General features: G+C 35.8%; 1 protein-coding gene and 1 non-coding gene across 3 annotated transcripts in view; both read right to left on the bottom strand.

The window, feature by feature from the left end:
• Window positions 1–16,862, bottom strand: part of EFCAB2 (EF-hand calcium binding domain 2) — a 67,452-nt gene that overhangs the window by 24,020 nt on the left and 26,570 nt on the right. For both annotated transcript variants that reach the window (XM_010992321.3, XM_031438498.2), the window contains exon 3: window positions 3,027–3,099. In XM_010992321.3, the coding sequence (XP_010990623.1) occupies window positions 3,027–3,099 (73 nt within the window). The remainder of the gene's footprint in view (window positions 1–3,026; window positions 3,100–16,862) is intronic.
• Window positions 5,528–5,630, bottom strand: LOC116148735 (U6 spliceosomal RNA). Its single transcript, XR_004132301.1, has one exon. It is a non-coding gene; the product is annotated as a U6 spliceosomal RNA (small nuclear RNA).

Genomic DNA, 16,862 nt, shown 5'->3' with positions numbered 1-16,862 from the left:
AAGATCCATAGTTTCTTTTCTTTGTAATATAATTGTCTTATTTCAGTATCAGAGTAATACTAGCCTCAAAAAATGAGTTGGAATCCACACACCTATGGTCAATTGATCTTCAGCAAAGGAGGCAAGAATATACAATGGAGAAAAGATAGCCTCTTCAGCAAGTTGTGCTGGGAAAACTGGAAAGCTGCACGTAGATCAGTGAAGTTAGAACACTCCTTCACACCATACACAAAAATAAACTCAAAATGGCTTAAAGGCTTAAACATAAGACAGGATACTATAAATCTAGAAGAGAACATAGGGAAACTATTCTCTGACATGAATTGTAGCAATGTTCTTCTAGGTCAGTCTACAATAGAAAGACAATAGAAAAAAGGCAAAAATAAACAAAATGGGACTTATAAGGCTTGTAATTTAACTTATAAGCTTTTGCCAGCAATGGAAACTATAAACAAAATGAAAAGACAACCTATGGAATGGGAGAAAATATTTGCAAATGATGCAACTGACAAGCGCTTAGTTTTCAGAATATACGAACAGCTCATACAACTCAATAACAACAACAAAAATACCAACCCAATCAAAAAATGGGCAGAAGACTCAAACAGACATTTCTCCAATGAAGACATACAGATGTACATTAGGCACATGAAAAGATGCTCAGTATCACTCATTACTAGAGAAATGCAACTTAAAACTACAGTGAAGTATCACCTCATACCATGGCCATGATCAAAAAGTTTACAAATAATAAATGCTGGAGAGGCTGTGGAGAAAAGGGAACACTCCTATATTGTTGGTGGGAATATAAACTGGTGCAGCCACTATGGAGACCAGCATGGAGATTCCTTAAAAAACTAAAAATAGACATCTATCCAAATTCATCAAATTGTACATCTGAAATATGTATAGTTTACTGTACAGGAATTATACCACAATCAAGGTGTTAAAAAAAAAAAACACCTAAAAATTAGAGTTACCATATGATCTAGCAATCCCACTCCTGGACATATATCCAGAGAAAACTCCAATTTGAAAAGATATGTGCACCCCAATGTTCATAGCAGCACTATGTACAATAGCTAAGACATTGAAGCAACCTAAATGTCCATCAACAGATGACTGGATAAAGATGATTGTGGTATATATACACAATGGAATACTACTCAGCCATAAAAAAAGAATGAAATAATGCCATTTGCAGCACCATGGATGGATCTAGAGATTATCACACTAAATGAAATCAGACAGAGAAAGACAAATATCATATGATATCACTTACATGTGGAATCTAAAATAATGATACAAATAAACTTCTTTACAAAACAGAAACAGATTCAGACATTGAAAACATATTTATGGTTACCAAAGGGGTAGGGGAGAAAAAAATTAGAAGTTTGGGATTAGCAGATACAAACTACTATATATAAAATAAACAACAAGGTCCTATTGTATAGCACAGGGACCAATATTCAAAATCTTGTAATAAACTATAATGAAAAGGAATATATATATATATTCTAGATCACTTTGCTGTACACCAGAAACACAACATTGTAAATCACCTATACTTCAATAAAAAAAAAATGATTTGCAAAGTGTTCTTTCCTATATTTTCAGAAAGATTTTTGTATAGAATTGGTACTACTTCCTCCATAAATGTTTGAGAAAATTAACCAGCAAAGTCATATGAATCTCTAGTTTTCTTTGTGGGAGATTTTTAAATTATAGATTTAATTTTGGTAATTGATATGGGGCTACTCAAATTCTCTAGTTTTTCCTGGGTCAGTTTTGGTAGTTTCCTTCTCTCGGGGAATTTATCCATTTCATCTAAGTTGCCAGATTTATTGGTATAGTATTGTTCATAATGTTTCTTTATTATCCTTTTAAAATGTCTGAAGGATAATGATAACCCCTCCTTTAATCTTGATATTGGTAATTTGTGTTGATCTCCTTAGCTAGAAGTTTACCATTTATATTTGAAAAGACCAGTATTTTGGTTTTAGACCAGTATTTTGGTTTTACTGTCCATTTTCTATTTTGCTGATTTCTGCTCTTTATAATTTTCTTCCTTCTATTTATATTGGGTTTATGTTGCTCTTCTTTTTCTAGCTTCTTAATATGAGAATTTAGGTAATTAATTTTAGATCTTTTGCCTTTCCTAATATAAACATTTAAAATAGTAAATTTTTCTCTAAATGCTGCTTTACCTGCATTCCATACAGTTTCACATGTATCTTTATTAACATTCAGGGTAAAATATTTTCTGATTCCCCCTGTGATTTCTTCTTCAATTCATGAATTATTTAGAAGTATTTTCTTAATTTCAAGTATTTGAAGATTTCCTAGTGATCTTATTCTCAATTGATCTCTAATTTAATTCATTTTTTTTTATCAGAGAATATATCCTGTATAATTTCAATTTTAAAAAATCTATTGAGACTTGTTTTAAAGCCCAGCACTTAATCTCTTACTGAACATTCCATGTACACTTGGAAAGAACATGTATTTTGTGGTTGTTGGATGTGGTGTTCTACAAATACCAGTTAGGTCGAAGTAGTTGATGGTGTGGTTTATATCTTTATAACTTTGCTGATATTTTATGTAGCTGTTTTATCAGTTACTTTTCATCTGTCAATATTCTTTCTGCACAATGCTCTTTCTGCATTCTCTTAAATTGATACTCATTTTGCAGCCTCCTTAAGTGAAGAACTTAAAAATCCTTATTTGTCAGTCAGTCCCGTGTCTACGGCCTTTCTTCAACTAATTATAAAGATTATACATCTAAAGTGAAGTTCTTCCTTGATCCATTACATTACTTGGTCACAGCCATTTCTTAAAGATCTGATATTAATCCTTGCAGATCCTGTTGATTGGCTAATTCGCATAGCTGTCCTAATGTCTTCACTGAGCACATTTAGTAGTTTAAGGCATTTTTTGTTTTTGGTAAGGATTTCTTTTTTAATTACAAGAAGCTGGAGCTAAACAAAGAGTCTGCTGAATGAAACTTTCTTAGCCCTACTTACCTCTGCAATCAGATCGTGTAGCTCTCCTTCACTAGGGCAGCATCCTAATGACCTGATAATTGTCCCGATCTCTCTGGGGAGAAAAGCAGTCAATAGTTTTAGAATATAAACTCTGAAAAGGCAAATGCTATGTTTCTCTAAACTATTTCAGAGCAGGTGCAGCATAGCAAACAAAGTCACTCAATAAGTATTGCCTCATGAGGATGGAAGATACTTTCTGAGGAAAGGAAAAGGCAGAGAAGTGAACCAAAGAGAGAAGAAAGAAGTGTTTGCACTGACTGGCAAGTGCAAGACTTGCCTGGGCCAAAATCAAAAAGTTCTAAAAAAGGAAAAGAAATGAGGGGGAGTAAGAAAAAGAAATGCCATCCACTTACTGATTTTAAGTGCTAGTTAACTCTTTTGAGTTTTTCAGTTTCCACATCTGTAAAATGTGGATGGTAAAGTCCACCTTATAGGCTTATGGAGTCTACATTAGTGGCAGAGTACCTAAAAGTCGGACTTCTAGTGTCAGACTGCTAGGGTTCAAATCCCAGCCCTCCAACTTGCTAGATTGGGCAGGTTAACCTCCGTGTGCATGAGCCTACCTGGTAGGTAAAACACAGTGTCTTCCTTGAAACACTTAGAACTGGGCTGGAAGCACTCTAAAGGTCAAATAATATGATCTCTGCCAAGCACAGCTCTTGGCCGAGTAGCCACTCAATAAATATGTAATGTAATGCAACTTAGTAATGTAATTCAATTCAACAAATAACCTAAAAAAAGTATAAATGATATTCAGTACTCTCTGGATACTAAGACAAGGATTGGTAATAGATAATTAAATATTTCCACTTAAAATGATTAAAAATTTGTAATATTTTGAATGCTAATTTCACAAATATTCACTTAAATAGAACATTTAACTTTTTTTTACACCATTCTAGATATTATTGGTGGTGTTGTATTTACTCCCTATTTTACTGAGAAATCATTTTAAATAAGGATTCTTAAGTTCTTCACTTAAGGAGGCTGCAGGATGAGTATCAACTTAAGAGGAAAACCTAAAGTCCATAACTAAGGCAGATAGAATTCTTAACGTTCACTGATTGATCTGAAGGCCCACTAAACACGTAATGTCCTCATGTCAGTTCTATTTCATACCTCCCTGAGCACCTTAGTGTCCACACATCTGCACTGTGTTTCATGCCCATATCCCTCACTGGGGCAGGATCTGAACATGGTGCTGTTACTAGAAACTAAAAACATTTTAAGAGATTATACTTTCAAGAAGCCTCTAAAGATGACCCATGAAACTGGCTAACATCAATGTAGTAATACATTAATGTAACTAGACTGGCTATTGCATACATTAGAACAAAGAGTTAATGAGGCAGGGACAAAAAATATGATTTGGCAAGTATTCACAGATTTTTCTCCTCTGTAACCTTCCAGGCCTTCTGTTATGCAAATCAGAGAAGTGCTTCAACTCTAGGCTCAGAAGAACAAGAATAAAGACTGCCTTACCTCACAGAAACAAAGGGAAGGTCAGAAAGGGAGGAGGGGAAGAGACTGAAAGCCCTTGCAGGTTAGAAATTTCAGGGAGGTGGTGAGATGGGGGAAAAAAGAGAAATTTCAGGCCTGTGCTGTGCAATATAGCAGCCACTACCTCTATCTGGCTATGGAGCACTGGAAATGTGACTAGTCTAGATTGAAATGGGCTGTAAGTGAAAAACACACAGGTTTCAAAAACTTAGTATGAAAAAAGTGTAAAATATCTCATTAATAATTCTAAAATTGATTACATGTTGAAATCATAATATTTCAGATATATTGGGTTAAATAAAACATATTGTTAAAATTAATTTTACCTGTTTATCTTTTACTTTTTAAAAATACGGTTACTAGAAAATGTTTAACTGTATGTGTAATACTCCTTTTGGGTAAGACTTCTCTAGGGAATAGGTGCCACAATGAGTCAGACTGAGAAGAAATACACCTAAAGAGAAAATTAGAATTACATTGTGTTGTGTCAGCAACATAATTCCCCCTTGAGCCACTCTGAGAAATTTTTAACCGTATTTAAATAAGGTCCTTTGTTGCTGACCCAGGAGTCTCACATCTGCGCCAACATCCATGAGACAGTAACAGGCTAACTTACTAGCTTGTAAGTAGAGTAAAATCAAACCAAAGAAGTGAAGAGCTCCTGTTAAGAAGAGTGTCCTGGCTGGAAGACACAGTGACCCAGGAAGCGCTCAGAGGAGCCACTGTGCAAATATCCCCACCACAGCCCATTTCAAGGCACCAATCTAACGTTACTCAAGGCAGAGTTGGGAAGAGATGCACAAATGCGCCATCACCACATGGTACACTCACCATACAGGGGACAAAAATCATCTCCAGAGCATAAATAAGACTAAACCATAATAATTTAGAAAGTGGTAAGTTTTCAGTATTTATTACCTTTGTTATTTTTCCACTATTAATAAAAATATTTATTTTGCATTTTATACAGAACCACCTGAAAAAGTATAGAACGTTACCTGAGTTCATGTATCACCCTTGTGCGGGGGCCATAATTTCTCTGCACCATTCCAATTTTAGTATAAGTGCTGCCCAAGCGAGCATATTTGTTTTTGATATAATTTACTTGTAAGTTTGTAAAATTTATTTTTATATAAATTAGGTTTAATAGTGGCTTGCAAATTTCCTAAAAACTTGCCCATCAGCTCTTGTGAGCTGCTACAAGTCACCATGATTTCGCTCCAGCACACCACTGATCCAGTGAGCCCCAGTGACTTCATTCAGACAGGTCAAGTGACTTCTGCCCTGCATCTCTAGACAGGTGCATCTCCTATACAAGCAGCATGCTTAGGACTAACTCATTTAGTGTTATAATACATACACAAAGCAGAAATCGAATACAACTTCAGTGAAAAAAAATTTTTTAATCTTTCTTCCTTTGGAAATTTCTTTCTTCCTTTTAAATCAATGTCATGGGATTTTTAAAAAATTACCAACACCTCAATTTTGGTAGTACTTCCAGATAAAATTAAAACCAACTGTTTGATTTAAAGTCCTTAAAATCTGCAGAGAGATTTCTTTTGTCAGAGTAGATTTTCCCTTACGTTGTTAGGACTACAAAGTAACTCCAAAAGGAGTATTATGGCTAATACTAAGAATTTGTCTCTGTACCTGCACCATATACAGAGTAGTAGACATGGAGGCAAAATCATATCATAACAAATGAGTCACAATAAAGTTGTCCAATAGTGGCATCATCATTTAATTTGTATGCAGCCATCGGACCACTTAAAACATTTGGCCAGGACCAGCCTGGTTCTTGGTAAGCTGGCATTCAGTGGATGCAGTATCATGTTCCTGACACAAGGTGGAGCCAGTAGCATTGAGCTGGGTTGTGAGTCTTCAGTCTAAGGGCAGTCTAAGGTCAAAAAGATCACAAAGTTCAGGACAATGGTAATTCTAATGGAGGGAAGAACAGGCAAAACATTGTACCTCCTCTATGAAACAGGTGACACTTGGCTGTGTATGAGAGAAGGTTTAGAGCAGTACAAAAGTTTCTAAGAAGGAACACAGCAGGATTTGAAAATGATTTTATTTAATAAATATGTATTAAACACTACTATGTGCCAGGTACAACAGAAAGCAAAATGAAGACGCTGCCCTTGTGGAAGGCATTTTTCACAGACTAACCTTATTTTTGCAAAAGCCAGGAAATGAAGCTGAAATAATAGCTAATCTTATTCAACAGAACTACTCCATTCAAAAAAGAGAGCCTCTTTTTCCAAAGGTCCCTGTAATCAAGTAAGAATCACTTTTATACTGCTAAAATATGCTTTCTGAAAACCTTTTGGTTCTAACTTGTTACAGTATTATTTCTTATATATCCCCATGTGCTAGTTTGCAGCCTTCAAATGAGGAACTCTGGATCTCCTGTGTATCACAGAGAAAAAGGTTCTATAAAATGTTGGATATTACATAGAGAGATATAATAAATAAGTAATTTAATGACAGCTTTACTTTTCATTTGCTGTGGCCCGGGCACTGCCCTAAGCAGTGTAGTTACTGTCAAGAATTAGACAGACGAGGTCTCTGCTCTGATCATGGAACTCACAATCAGGTGGGAGAAAGTACACACACACACACGCAGGAGATAATTTCAGGCAGTGATAAATACTATGAAGAAATCACCACCGCCATCATTATCATCATCATCATAACTGAACTAGCTTGCTAGGGCTGCCATAACAAAACACCACAGACTAGGTTTTATTTTCTGGAGGCTACAAATCCAAGATCAAGGTGCTGGCAGGTTGAGTTTCCTCTGAGGCCCCTCTCCTTGGCTTGCACATGGCTCCCCTCTTGCTGTGTCCTCACATGGTCTTTCCTCTGCATGAATGCATCTCTGGTGTCTCTCTGTGTGTCCAAATTTTCTCTTCTAGTTAAGGCCATAAACCAGATTAGATTAGGGCCGGCCCTGAGGCACTCGTGTTAATTTAATCATCTCTTTAAAGACCTTAGCCTCAAATAATTATATTCTGAGGTACTAGGCATTAGAGCCAGGACTTCGAGGGGAATGCAATTCGGCCCAAAACAATAATAATAATTATGATGATATGCCTCCTACCACCACCTTTCTCTCTGCCCACCGTTCCTTCTGGCCTGGACCACTGCAACAGTCCTCACTGTAGTCATTCTGCTTCTGCTATGACCAACCACCTCAACCCATTCTCCTCCCAGCAGCCAGAACAATCCTTCAAAAGTGAAAATCATAGCATATAATTCCCCTTCTTAAAACCCTTCAGGGGCTCCCAACTGCACTGATCATCTAAACTCCTCTGCATGACCTATAAGGCTCTACATAACTTGGCCCCTGCTGACCTTTCTGACTTGACCTTATACCACTCTCCTCCCAGCTACACAGTCCTTTTTGCTCTTCTCTGACACACGAAACCTCTTCCTTTCATAGCGCCTTTATAGCTGCTCTCCTCCAGTTCATGACACAGCTGGCCCCTAATCCTAAAGATCTTAACTCAAAAATTATCTCCAGAGAAACCTTCCCCAACCAGAATGCTTAAACTGTTTAATTCCACCTAACCAGCCATCATTCTCTAATACATCACCCTATTTTATTTTCTTTATAGCACATTTTATGACCACATCCTGTTTTATTTACTTTATAGCACTTACTGCCATCTGAAATTGTGTATGTTTACCTGTATATTGCCTGTCTGTTCCTTCTAAAATACAAGCTCCATAAGGACAGAGGCCTTTCACTGCTGTGTTCCAACACCGAAAAGGAGCTTACACCTATTGAGGACTCCATAAATATTTGTTGAATAATGAATGAATAGTTTTCTATAAATTCACCCATTTAATTGTCACATCAATCCATATTATAATCCCCATTTCAAAAATAAGGAAACTGGAACTTGGAAAAGTCATTTGACCCACCCTTTGGAACATAACTAGGATGGAGCAGAACCAGAAGCTAGTCCCCATCCTCTGACTCCTGAGCCTCTGTCTCTCAGCACTCTTGCAATAACATCTTCTCAGAACAAATCATGGTGGTTAGAGTAATTTGGGATGAAAAGTAGTGAAAGAGAAAAAGACTTAGATGCAGACCAGAATCACTATGCCTTTTTCGTATTTCTCACAGATATTTTGGTTATAACAAGGATTTAATAAATGTTTGCTAAATTAATTGACTAAAATACTTCATTGTTGCAAAAGTCTAAGTAATTCCAAATTCAACGTGGCCAAATGGCTGCTCACTGCCCAAACAAAACAAACAAATAAACAAAAAGCTCACTGTCCTGGAATTCTCTATTTAAGAAACAACACTGAAACAGCATTTGACAAACACTACAGTAAATCATTGTTTCCAGTAAGATCAACCAATGGATGCTAAAATTAGTGGGCAACGTTTGAGGAGAAATAGGATGTTTGCACAGTAGTGAAGTATCTCCCAAGACATTTACCCATTACAAAGGGAAAAATAATAATTTCTTTTTATGGGGGAAACCTGGCAGACACTAGCTTAACCAAGAGAGCAAGGTTAACATCAGCAACAAGACATATCAACATCAAGTATCCCCTGATGTGATGCTCTGAGAAGAATACAAATCACTTCTATGGTATTCTCGCCTAAAATGCATTACCTCAGCTATGCATGAGAAAACATCTGTCAAACCCAAACTGAGGGACGTTCTACAAAATCACTGAGCTGGGCTTTTCGCAAGTATCAAGGTCATGAAAGACAGAAAGATTGAGGAACTAACACAGATTGGAGGACTTAAAGATACTGTAACTAAATGTAACACAGGATTGATTCTGCACTGGATCCTGGAACAGAGAAGGGAGATAAGTGGAAAACCCAGTGAAAATCAGTCAGATCTACAGTTTAGTTCATGGTTTTAAATAAATGTTAATTTCTTGATTCTGATCATTGTACTATGGTTATATAAGATGTGACCATTAGGAGAAGCTGGTTGAGGGATACACAGGAACACTCTATACTATTTTTGCATTTCTGTAACTCTAAAATTAATTTCAAAATAATATGCTTTTTAAAACTGAAAAGATTAAATTTTAAAATAATAGCATACCAAGTTCCTTTTTTCCCTATGAGCAAAGAATGGAGATTTCTGGTTAATGAGATATTTTTAAAGAGGTACCACTTTTACATATTAGGGATATTAGCCAAAATATAACATTTTCTCCAGTTGTCATTTATCTTTTGATTTTTAATGATTTTTTTAGCTTGAAAAAATTTATGTGGATGAATGTGTCACTCCTTTTACTTCTGGATTTTGTTTTGAGTCATTTTCTGCATTCCAAGTTCATAAATGAATTCACCCATATGTATTTTAATACTTATAAGATTTTATGTTTTACACTTAGATTTCTGTTGCATATAGACTTTATCTTGGTATACAACCTGGAGTACAGATGTAATTTTATATTTTTTCAAGTGGGTACCCAGTTGTTGAGTTTATCTTTTCCTATTCACTAGAGATGTCATCTATATCATGTATTTATTAACTTTCCACATCACTTGGGACAATTTCTGGATTTTCTGTTCTATTTCATTGGTCTGTTTTGCCATACTCTTTTATTTAATTGTAAAGGATTTATAATATTTTTTGGTTTTAATTCTTATTTTTTATTGAAATGTAGTTGATTTACAATGTTAATTTCATGTGTATGTACAACAAAAGAGATTCAGTTATACATATAATACACATATGTATTTTTTCCAGATTCTTTTCCATTACAAGAAATTGAAATATAGCTCCCTGTGTGTGCTATATATAGGTCCTTGTTGTTTATCTGCTTTATATATGTGTATCTATTAATCCCAAACTCCTAATCTCTTACCTGTAATATGTTTTAGTATCAAATAAAGTCAAACTCATCTCCTTACTCTCCTTAATCAGCATTTTTATTTTTTCATATGAACATTAAATTCACTTGTCTAGCCCCAGAAAAGATTTGTTGATATTTTGACTGTTTGTGTTAAGTTTACAAGTTAATTTAGGATTACTAGACGTCTTCATGATTTCAAGTCTTCCTATTCAAAAACATGGCATGTCTTTCCATTTGTTCAAGTCTATTTTCGTATCTTTCAGGTTTTCCTAATGTGGCATTTGTATTTTTTTGGTTATATTTATGTCTACAAATGTAAGCCTTTTTGTTGCTATTGTAAGTGGGTCTTATCTTCCACTACATCACCTAACTGGTCATTATTTGTATAATTGAAGGCTTTTGATTTTTGTGTATTAACTTTATTTCCTGCAACCTTATTAAACTTTTTCTTTGCAATAATTTTTCCATTGATTTTTTTGTTTTCTAGATATTTCTGACTTCATATGTGCAAATAGAGATGGTTCTCCTTTCTTCTATCTTTTCTACATTCTACCATTTTGTACCCAATATTTATGCCTCTGTTATTACTTGTCTAATTGTGTTGGCTAAAGCTTCTAGTTAATACTAAACAATAAAGACAAATACGGATATTCTTTTCTTGTTCCTGACTTTAGCGGAAATGCTGATTGTGCTCCTCTTTAAGTAAGAAACTGAATATGCAACACATATTTCATGTTAAGGAAATATTTTCTCAAGACTACTTTATTGAGTGTGATGGTTAATTTTATGTGTCAACTTGATTGGGCTTAAGGGATGCCCAGTTGGATGGTAGAACTATTTCTGAGTGTGTCTGTGAGTGTGTCTCCAGAATCTAGCACTTGAATTAGTAGACTTGGTAAAGAAGACTGCCCTTGCTGTTTTGGGTGCACATCATTCATTCTGTTGGGAGACTGAAGAGAACAAAAAGGGGAGGAAGGACAAATTTGTTCTCTTTGCTTGAGCTGAAACATGCATCTTCTGTCCTTGGACAGTCATGCTCCTGATTCTTGGGCCTTCAGACTCAGACCAGGATTTACACCATTGGCCCCCAGATTCTTGAGCCTTTGGACTCAGACTTACACCATCAGCTCCCCTATTTCTCAGGCCTTCAGACTCAGAATGAATTACACCATGGACTTTTTGATTCTCTGGCTTGCAGATGGCAGATCATGGGACTTCTTGGCCTACATAATTACATGAGCTAATTTCTATGATAAATATCTTCTCTCTCTCCTGCAATATATGTTTAAAATTATGAATGTGTGAATTCTGTCAAAGCTTCTTAAGTGTCTATAAACATGATCCTATGCTATTTCTTCTCAGATCTACTAATATGATGAAATATATTAATTCATTTCCTAACATAAAACTATTGTTTCATTCCTGAAATGAATCCCATTTTGCTTTAATGTGCTATTGCATTTTGTTGTTAGTATTTTATTTATAATTTTTGTATAGATGTTCATAAATAAAATTCTTCTGCAGGGTTTCTTAATGTAATCTTTATCAACATTATACTCACTTCTGAAAGAGAATTTGGAAGTTTTCCTTTTTTCCTTATTTTCCAGGAGAGATTAAGTCCTATTGGGATTTTTTTTTTTTTTTTTTTTTTTTTTTAGGTTTGACAGAATTTTCCCATGAAACTGTCTGAACTGAAGCCTTTTCATGAGAGAGTTATTTGAAAACTTACCTATTGATTCTACGGAAATTAGTATGTTTAGATTTTCTGTCTTTACTGGGATCAGGTTTTTATTTGGTTTTTTTTTTCTTTTTGGCAATTGATTTTTTCTTAATGTATATAATTTAGTGGTTTTTAGTATATTCACAATGACGAGCAGCCATTACTACTATCTAATCCTAGAACATCTTCATCATCCCAAAAGTATCCCCATACCTGTTAGCAGTCACTTTGCATTCTCCTCTCTACCTCTTCAAGTCGTTAATCTATTATCTGTTTCTATGGATCTGCCTATTACAGACATTTCATGTAAGTATCATATATGGCCTTCGTTGTCTGGCTTCTTTCACTTAGAATAATGGTTTCAAGTTTCTTCCATGTTGTAGCATGAATCAGTACTTCATTCCCTTTTTATGGTTGAATAATATCCAATATATGGATATACTCTATTTGTTTATCCATTCATCAGCTGATGGACATTTGAGCTGTTTCTACTTTTTGGGTATTACGAATAATGCTGCTTTGGACATTCATATACAAGTTTTTGTATGGACATATTTTTTTCATTTCTCTTGAGTATATACTTAGAAATGAAATTCCTGGGTCATATGTTAACTCTATGTTTAACTTTTTGAAGAACTACAAAACTGTTTTCTAAAGTGGCTGTACCATTTTAGATTCCCACCAGCAGAGTATGAGGGTTCTAATTTCTCCACATCCTCACCAGCATTTGCTATTTTACATTTTAAAAATTATCTTGGTGGATCTGAAGTAGTATTTCATTGTGGGGATGATTTCCATTTCCCTAACAACTAACGATGTTTGGCATATTTTCACCTGTGTATAGCTGTTAAATGTGTTCTTTGGAGAAGTATCTATTTAAATCCTTTCCCATTTTTTAAATGAGTTATTTGTATTTTTATTATTGAGTTATAAGATTTCCTGTATATTGGATGCTGGGCCCTTATCAGATATATGATTTGCAAATATTCTCTCCCATTCTGTGGCTGTCTTTTTATTTTCTTTATGGTGTCCATTGAAGCTTTTGATTTTGATGAAGTCCAATTTATCAATTTTTTCCCCCTTGGTTGTTTGTGCTTTAGGTGTCATATATCTAAGAAATGACGCCCTAATCCTTGGTCACAAAGATTTACACCAATGTTTTTTTTCCAAAAATTTTATACTTTTAGCTCTTACATTTAGTTTTTTTTACCTCTATTTTGAGTTAATTTTTGTATATGGTATGCTGTAGAGTCCAACTTCATTCATTTGCATGTGGATAATCACTTGTACCAGCACCATTTGTTGGAAAGACTTTTATTTCTCCGTTGAATTGACTTGCCAACTTTGTTGAATATCAGCTGATCCTAAATGTAAGGGTTTATTTCTAGATTCTCAACTCTATTCCATTTATCTACAATGTCTAGCCATATGCCATTATTTCAGTATCACAGAGTTTTGATTATTATAGCTTTGTAGTAAATTCTGAAATCAGTAAGTGTTGAGTTCAACTTTGTTCTTTTTTTTCAAGATTGTTTTTGGCTATTCTTGGTCCGTTGCAATTCCACATGATTTTAGGATCAGCCTGTCAATTACTTAAAAAAAAAAAAAAGGAGCAACTGGGATTTTGATAGGGATTGTACTGAATGTGGTGATTAATTTGGGGAGTATTGCCATCTCAATAATATTAAGTGTTCCAATCCAGGTACACAAGGCTAGGATAAGCTTTGACAAATTATATTGAACTAGAAAGTTGCTTTCTTCAGCTAGATTTTCAAATTTACTTATAAAATTGTACAAACTACTCTCTTATATTTTAAAATTTCCTCTGTTTTGATGGTTATTTTCCTCAAGTCATTTGTGCATTTGTCCTTCCTTAAAAAAAAAAAAATTGCCAGAGGTTTATCTTTTTTAGCCTTTTACAAAAAAACAGCTCTTTATGTTATTTATTAGTTCCTACTATTTCCCTGCTTTCCAGTCCCATTCTTTTTTTATCTTCTCTAATGCTTCTTTCTGCTTTCTCTCAGTTTACCATTTTCCCCTAGGTTTTTGAGTTGAAGGTTCTATTCATTTTTATGCTTTTATTTTTCTTGATACAGGCTTTTAATGAGTTTTGATTTCATTATATCTCAGATTCTGATGTCATTTCCAATTTCATATCTCATCTTTCTTTTTTTTGTATTGATGCTTTTATTTTTTTTTAACATTTTTTAATTGAGTAATAGTCATTTTACAACGTTGTGTTCATATCTCATTTCCATTACGGTTATTTTCTAGGAGTTTTCAATTTCATTGTCTTCAAATTTCCCCTTTGACCTAAGAGTTGTGTATAGACTTTAAAATTTTTCTAGCTTGAGCTCCAAATTTGGGTATGAATGAGATTTCCCAGGAAAAGGTGCAAAGTGAAAAGAGGGATGAAGATGAAACTCTGGTAATTATTAATAAGCCAAAGAGGGACAGTTGTCCCAAAAAGGAGCTGAGAGATAAGAGTCGGAGATGTTGGGTGAAAACAAAAGGTGATGTCATGGAAAACAAGGGAAGAGACAACTAGTGACCTCAGGAAACAGTCTGGATAGGTTATGGGGTTGGAGATAGTAGTCAAATTACAAATTGCATGTTGAAGAATGAACAAAGTGAAGGTTATCAATAAAAGCAAACTCCTTACGTTTAAAAAAAAAAAAGCACACTCCTTATTAAGAGTCTTAGCTATGAAGAAAAGGACAATGATAGAATATTTGGAGGTGGGGTTTATTGGGCAGAAACTTTTGTTGCTGTTTTTGCTTGTTGTACATGTAAAACATCTGTGTAGTGGTATAGTTCGGAATAATAATGGGACTTTTGCATCCATAATTCTTTATACCCTTCCCCCAACCTAGGTGGCTAGAGCATTCCTTGTTCACTGCCTCAGGGAGAGGATAAACTCAGCAGAATACCGACATCAGGGTGAATGCCAAGGAAAGCTTAGTTATCAAAAGGGATTGTTACTTGTGAGGGTGTGGCTAAAGCACTTATGCTATGCTATCCCCGCCTGCCCCGTGGAGACATCCTCCTTCCTGCCTGGCTTTGGGCTGTGGGCTCAGGAAAGCACTAAGCCCTGTTAGGTTGGAGAGCTCTCGCTGCCAGCTCTATGTTGCTCTTCCGCTTGCGGTCCCAACAATCTGAGCCTGTGGGCAGCTCCACACCACACAGACACAGTTATCCAGGGTTTTTCCCAAGCTCTAATTAAGATCCCCTCGAACAGAGTATGGGAATCCCTCTTGCTCTACATACCCTAGTCTGTACCTGCTACTGTGAGACTTTGTGCCATTGAAGTGTGTTCTTCAAGTCCTTGTTCAGGTCTTTGCTCATTTTCTGTGTGGGTATGATTTCTAGCTCCCCAGGTGATTCTAATGTGCACCCAGCAGTAGGAACCACTGCTTCAGTCCACATGCCAACCTAGCCACCATCCTGCAGCTGGTTTCCTTTCTAAAAACCCAAGTCTAGCCTCACCACTTCTCTACGCTTATGGCTTTGTATTGCCCACATAGCCAAATCCAGGCTTCCTCGGGCAGCACTCACTCACTCACTGTCTGGTCCCAACCCTCCTTTACACTTTCATTTCCTAATAACTCCTCACAGCTAGATATATACCTTTTGCTAATATTATTGATACTGTATACAGACAATGTTGTACATATTGCAAAACCCAAACATTAAATATATATGGCAGGCACCAAGTTGTCTTAAGTAAGTTTATAACTTAGAGAAGACAAGAAATACAAGCTTTCAGTTAAAAACATAAATATTCTTAGAGTTAAGTTAGCAAAGGAAAGCTTAAAATGACTCTCAGGGGGGAGACTGGAAACTATCACAAAATGCCTCAGCAGTTTTCAGAAAAAAGTAGACATCTGAGTGTCACTTCTCAGTAATTCAAAAAGAAACAGAAGAAGACGATGGGTTAGGGGCTGGTGGGCCACCATACCTTTAAATAAACCAAAAGCTGGTATAAATTACAGTGCTTACGGCCTGGCTTCTGGACTGGTTTCATTACTGCATTATACAGTGGCACCTCTAAACACTTGTTTCTGAACCCTTCCCAGATGAAAACAGTGAATTCCCATGCTCCTTGGGACCCTGCTACTGTAACCAAATCTTCTCTCTTTCAAGCCACTTGAATAGAACCCATACCAGTCCTTTCTCACCTCCTCCCAGGGGAAGAACAGATTTAGACACCTTGCCTTATTATCTCCATAGATGAAAGGATGAAGTTTCTGTCACTCACTCTATCTAGAACATACAGAACACTGAATTCCACTGCTACAACTGACTGTGGTGAAGACAAAGTTACTAGCTCTGTGTACAAGGTTGGGCCACTAGTTACCCCTAATGCCCTTCTCACTCCCCTCCAACTAAACTTGGGGCAATTTCAAACAATGTATCTGATATCCATAGCCTGTGTGATTTGCAGAGGAAGTCTTAAAGGGAGGTGTGCTTCATGTCATGCTTGATCAGAGCAGCAAAACAATGATGACTCCTCTTCTTGACGTCATCAGCCTAGGACATAGCTTAGTAAAATATCTAGGGGCCCCAAACCCTTCCTTGAGTTCCTGTGAGGAAAATTCAGTAATGACAATCTGTGAGGATAATGGTCACTTGTTATAACTCCAACATCCAGTGGCATAATACTATTGTCACCTAATGTCTTATATTAAATTTAAAATGAGTTTTCCTGATCACTAGGTGGCTTTCCTCCAAGAAAATCATCAGGGGCCCAG

The sequence above is a fragment of the Camelus dromedarius genome, chromosome 21, assembly GCF_036321535.1.
Source record: "Camelus dromedarius isolate mCamDro1 chromosome 21, mCamDro1.pat, whole genome shotgun sequence".
Taxonomy (NCBI): Eukaryota; Metazoa; Chordata; class Mammalia; order Artiodactyla; family Camelidae; genus Camelus; species Camelus dromedarius.
This window is presented reverse-complemented; position numbering and strand designations above follow the sequence as displayed.